We start from the raw sequence: 6000 nt of genomic DNA, 5'->3' as shown, positions 1-6000 counted from the left end.
CCCAGCAAAGACCCATAAAGAAAATGGTACCCAGAATGATCTTAGGGGGAGGAAGGAGAGTTTACTAATCATTCTCAGGGAAAGCTGAATCGTTGCCGCGTTGTAGGTAGTTCGTACTGACCTCCTACGCTTTCAGTTGCCTTACACTTGCCCTGTGGTCCTTCTGGGGGGCTCACTTGCTTTGCTTTACCACTAGCAAGAGAGTAGAGGCAGGTACAAATAGGGGAAGGAGATACTCACACGACTTTGTTTTTCTTCACATCTCCGTTCTTATTAAGACATTTGAAACTAATTGTTACAGTGAAGTGTGTAGATTTGTATGTGTACCTTTAGCCCGCCGGTTGCCCCTCATTAACTTGTTCTCTGAGTGGTTCATTTCATGTTGATTTTTAGATAGGGTGAAAATAGTAAGAGGTTTTAAAAAAAATAGTAAGAGGTTTTGCCAACAGTATGGATTCATTTTGTTAGCTTGTTGGTGGGATTCAGTGTTAAAATAACCCACAACTAGACACCTGCCTTTTCAATCCTGCTACTAATTTAAAAAATTTTTAGTTGTTTTTGACAAAAATCAGTGGAAAAAGTGAAATCTCACTTTCTAAACTTGACTGGAAGAATGAATCTGTATTATACCAAGCACACAACTAAGTGTCTTAGATTTTATTATTTTTAACAGATCTTTTACTTAATATCATGGAGGTTTAAGTTGTTTTACTAGTAATGTACACAGACTTTTCTATACCTTCCTAGCCCCACATTTGAATGCTCCTTTGCTAGGTTTTTAAAAGAGATTTCTTTCCCCTTTGCCTCTTTCAGCGATGTGCATTTTGTAAGCACCTTGGAGCCACTATCAAATGCTGTGAAGACAAGTGCACCCAGATGTACCATTATCCTTGTGCCGCTGGAGCTGGTACCTTCCAGGACTTCAGGAACTTCTTCCTTCTGTGTCCAGAGCACATCGACCAAGCTCCTGAGAGATGTAAGTTTGCTACAGATACACTTTTTAAACATTTATCAGTGTATTTACTTCAAATAACAAATGTTGTAAGTTCCCTAAATGTTACTCTGCTTGTGTTAAAAGTTACATAATCTTGATGATCTAAGGGATCTTTAGATCCTAGTGATCTTTGGGGGGGGAGGGGGGGGGGAATCTCTTATCACCAGTGTCACTGAAGTCCAAAAGGTATTTCCTCAAAATTTCAAAGACAGTTTACTTGTTTTAAATTCTTATTAATTTTTTTTTCTTTAAACCACTGTAGAAATACTGAGTATACAGTATTTTATTATGTACTAAAAAGTAAGTCATTTAAAAAGTTCAACAGTATTCAGTGTCTTCTACACCAGAAAACCACTTAGAGAATTATAAGATGATTCACTCAGGTGTTATTTCAGGATGGACATGAGTAGAATCAGCAAACGCTTTTGAAATTCTTGGTAGTTGTATAGCCCTGATAATCAGTAATAGAAATCTGTTAGTCCTTCTTGATTTCTCTACCTTGATTATCTGTAATCCTCAGTTTTGCCTTGTTTCCTTTCTTTTCCAAACAGTATTTTATAATTATGTGAAAATGTTTAAATGTTTGAAATTTGTTTAACAGAAAATTATAACTCTTTCCTATCTTTATTGTTAAATCTTGCCTCTTTCTTAGTATATGGATTTCCAATGAGCATGTATGCTTTGGAATTTTTTCCTCTAGTAAATTCAATTTCCAGTCTCATTGTGAAATCCCTGTGATACTTTATTCCGTCTTTTTTATGTCACCTGTTAGTTACCTTATTGATAGCTTTTATCTATATCTTAGCAATACTGGTGAAAGCTATTTTATTAAATCTTTTCCAGCTCTCTGGAACATAAATGTAGCTACCTCAGGCTTGAACTTAAGTAGTCTCAAATACAGTTAGATTGCGTAATCTCCATACCATAATTTCATCTTCAGCTAAGATTATTTTGTGTTTACATGTATAACCATATCATCCCTAATCACTATACAGACATAAATTATAGGTAGGGCAAACTGAAATGTCAGATTGTGTTTAGGTGAATAAGGGATTTAAAGTCTAAAATATGTTTGCGATTATATACTTAAGTCTGGGAGAAAAAGAGCATTCATGCATAGCACCTGTCACAGGTGTTACTTATTCTAAGACCCCACAGAGTGAGGTGCTTCACGAAGCAGGTGCACCAGCTGCGAAGTCATCATCAGAGTTGGTTATATTCTGGGGGGTATAATACACTTTGCCAATCAAATAAAACAACTATATGTGTCTTTAAGAATCTGGATTTTATTCATTGTTTTGTACTTAGGCATACTTTAGACCTCAGTAAACAACATACGAACTTTTCTGTGACCACATTCCTAACGTTAGACATTTTGTTGGTTAATGGCTATGCTGCTTCCTCCTGCAGACTGTGTTCTAATAGGGCATACCTCACTTAATGTTAGAGCATAAACATCGTGTAAAGAAGTGTAAGGACTCAGGGGAGCTGAGCTGCTGTCACTTAGTGTGCGTGTACAATGAGAGGTCTGTGCTGGCACACAGAGCTGAGAGATGCACTGAAATTGTTGGCACCGTGCCTTGTTCCAGAATAGATTTGTGGAGACTCACAAAAATACGTGAATAGTAGGATAAAATAAAACTAAAACTACGCAAGGAAATTTGGCCATGGGAAAGTAAGGGTAGTATAAATATGATGGTAATAGTGACATTGGTATTTTGAGCAATAAATGCATGCTTCCTAGATCTAAGCCACCAACTCGGCTCCAGAGCTCTCCAGCCATCAACACAAAGAGGGGAATATGAACAGTGACCTGATTCATGGCAATGTCAAAAGAATTCACTTGATGCTGAGACTATATGTACACTATACACTGCAGCGAAACAAATCCCACAGGGCAATTTCTTATAACAGCCCTCAAAATAAGCCAGTGGCGTGAAACCAAAGCCCAATTGAGTAAATTCTATTCCTCAAGTATCTTAAACAGTGCAATCTGTATACACAGCTTTCTGACTATCTGTCTTAATCCAAGGATATAGAGAACATTGCAGATAGAGTGTATTGTAGTAATTTACAAGATAGTCTCCATAAAATCTTTCATAAATATTTTTGTGGGGCTTAAACAGAGTGTTACTGTGAGGGTTAAATAACAATTAATGAAAACATGTAGCAGTTTACCTTGTATATATGAATTGCTTTACAAAATGGTAGTTATTCCAGCTCTTATCTAAGACCCAAGTTCTGCATATACATTGAATATAATACTTCATGCTACTGCCTAAATGTAGAGCAACATGCTTGATAGCTGAGTTAGGAGTTGGAGTGACATCTTTTTATGGAAGCTGGCGGGGGGGGGGGGGGGGGGGGCCTCATTAGAAAGAAATTCCAGCAAAGTGAGCATCTGTGAGCAAGGCTGAGATTTTTATCAGAAAACAGTTGTAGGGCGTTTTGTCATGGATAAATGCTGGTCACGGCCTCATCATCATTCACATGACAATGCCAGTGTATACGAACCTCGTCTGGAAGTTTTACACTAATATCCATTTCAGAGCTGTAGCCAGATCTATTTCCTGAGTGGCATTTTGCTTCTGCGGGAATGCCAAATGGCAAGGAGCCAAACATGTAAGATCAGAGGAAAGAACCTTCCAGAAAGAGTGAACTACTGCACAGGTCTTGAGGGGTGGTGGGCCTGGCGCAGGATTGGGGAGTGGCAGCTAGTCCCTGTGCCTGGAACACAGCGTCTGCTAGTGACTGTGGAGACAACAGCGGAGTGAGCACAGACTCCCTCACTTAGGCCTTGCGACAAGGGAAGGGTTTACTTCTTCTGTCTACACTGAGAAGATTTCGAAGGGTTCAAATGGGGGAATACGGTCTCTCTTCCTTCACTCCCCTCCCCCAGTGAATTTACCTTCATCGTTCAGCTTTAAATTGTTTTACTTCATTTAAGCTTTTAACTCGAACCTCCCTTTCTTGGTTGTGTGTCTCTTGGTACCAAGTCTTGCTGCCTTTCTGTTACCTGAAATGCTGTCGGTTCCTGACCTTTCTTTTATTTACCTGCCTACTCTGTGGGCCAGCCTCTCTGGACAACATCCGTGATTTACGTTTTCTTTCTAGTGATTCCATTTAGGCCACCGCAGTGTCCTGCCAGTAACGCGAACAGAGATGAAGGTGCCGGGACGTTGGCGGAGCTCACAGAGCTGTGCTGATGGACCCTTAGCTGGACGCTGCCTGGCAGCAGTTTGACTTGCTGTGGCTCTTCGCCAGGGCTTTGCTTCTGACGCAGGAGTGGTCGTCTCCCCTTCCAGCTTGACCGAGTGAAGCGGTCTGGGACAGGGTCTTCTCACGTAGGCCCAGTGTTCTCATCTTTTCCTCCGTCTCTTCTCTTGTCACCGCTGTCACTGGAAATGACCTTGTCCACAGCTCTGTTTCTCCTGCTCTCTTCTCGCTCCTCCTGCATCAGTTAGTCTCCTCGCTGCGTGCCTCTGCTGGCACTTTCCTTCTTACCTTCGTACCTGCGCAGACATTCCTCCCCTTGGTCGTCCTTCCGGTGGGAGGAAATATCCATTAGTGAAGAGCTTGATCTCGGGAGCCACGTTGACCTGGATTTAACTCCTGTTTTCTCTCAAGTTAGCTTTAGCTTTTAGTCTTTCACTCCATCCCTTCTGCTTTTTCAGTTGCTTAAAGAAACGTTTCACCTAGTTGTTTAATTACTGCTTCAAACGTAGTTTCCCTGTGGCTTACGGACATATATGTATGTATATGTCTATATGCTTATTTCTCACATGACACTACAGCTGTCCAGTAACAGCATCTTTTGCATGACTTCCAAAAGCCTCTTTTAGTATTTCTGTACTTGTCTTCTCCCTGAATGGGGAAATGGTTGAAGCCGACTTCATTTCTTGACGTAGTGCTTTTTTCTGTTATTATTTTTACATAACGCATGGTAAATGTTTTTAGACCGAGTGTATCATGTGGATGTGTTTCTTTGTCTCATTTATTACCAGTGATCCCTACTAATCAAAACAGCATGATCGTGTTGTCATTAAGGAACTGCTGTCAACTGTCATAGTAATTTCTGCCGCAGTGATACACACGGTTATCTTAGTGTAGAATGGGCTTTGCTTAGTGTGGTGCACAGTGCTGTGTGCTAGAAATATGACGTGAGCAACGTAAGTACTGTTTTTCTAGTATTCATGCTAAAAATGTTAAATTACAGTCCAGAAAAAAACACATTTAATCCAGTGTGTCCAAAATATTGATATTTTAACATGTAAGCAGTAAAAACTTTTGATATTTGACATTACTTTCTTCCTAGTAAGTCTTTGGAATCTGGGGTGCAGTTTAAACGCATAGCACATGTCACTTTGGACAATCACGTTTCCGTTGCTCAGTGGCCACATGTGACCAGTAGCTACCATGGCAAGTTAAGTGTCAGAATAGCAAACTCTGGAACGTTTCACAGAAGCATTTCACACAGTGTTCCCTGCATGTTTACAGTAGAAAGATGAACTGAGTAGTGTGTGATCATCAGAATGTAGTATTTGCTTCAATTTCTGTAAGTTTTGAGTAGGCAAAAAAATAAAAGGTTAGTTTTTAAATGTACATAGCTTGAATGACTAAATATTGGCACTCTCTTTTAGTGTTAAAAAAAATTGACCCTATTATGTCATTTCTGTCAAAAATGAACTAATTTATGACGTTTCCATTTTTAGATTAATGACTTATTTTAAATGCCGGTCAAAGAGTCATTTAAAAGTGATTTAAGACCTATTTAATAAAAGAGGATACAAAGTTGAAAAAGACAAGGTCCCTACCCTTTAAGTGTTCATAATATTGTGTTATAGTCACTTGATTTTATAACAGTTTATTCTCAGCATTTGGGGAAAAGGTATACTCAGCAACTAAATGGATATTTAGGTGTGGTAACATTGGATATTCAGGGCTATGTGAGCAGAGTTTTGAAGGCCTCTTTGGGCTATGTGAGAGCAGAGTTTTGAAGACCTCTT

General features: G+C 39.5%; 1 protein-coding gene across 16 annotated transcripts in view; it reads left to right on the top strand.

The window, feature by feature from the left end:
* The window catches only part of KMT2C (lysine methyltransferase 2C), a 284617-nt gene that overhangs the window by 154347 nt on the left and 124270 nt on the right, over positions 1-6000 (top strand). For all 16 annotated transcript variants that reach the window (XM_049643093.1, XM_049643079.1, XM_049643080.1 and 13 more), the window contains one exon: positions 814-976. In XM_049643093.1, the coding sequence (XP_049499050.1) occupies positions 814-976 (163 nt within the window). The remainder of the gene's footprint in view (positions 1-813; positions 977-6000) is intronic.

Source organism: Panthera uncia, chromosome A2 (assembly GCF_023721935.1).
Source record: "Panthera uncia isolate 11264 chromosome A2, Puncia_PCG_1.0, whole genome shotgun sequence".
Lineage (NCBI taxonomy): Eukaryota > Metazoa > Chordata > Mammalia > Carnivora > Felidae > Panthera > Panthera uncia.
Note: the sequence above shows the minus strand (reverse complement) of the source record. Positions and strands in the feature narration are given on the sequence as shown.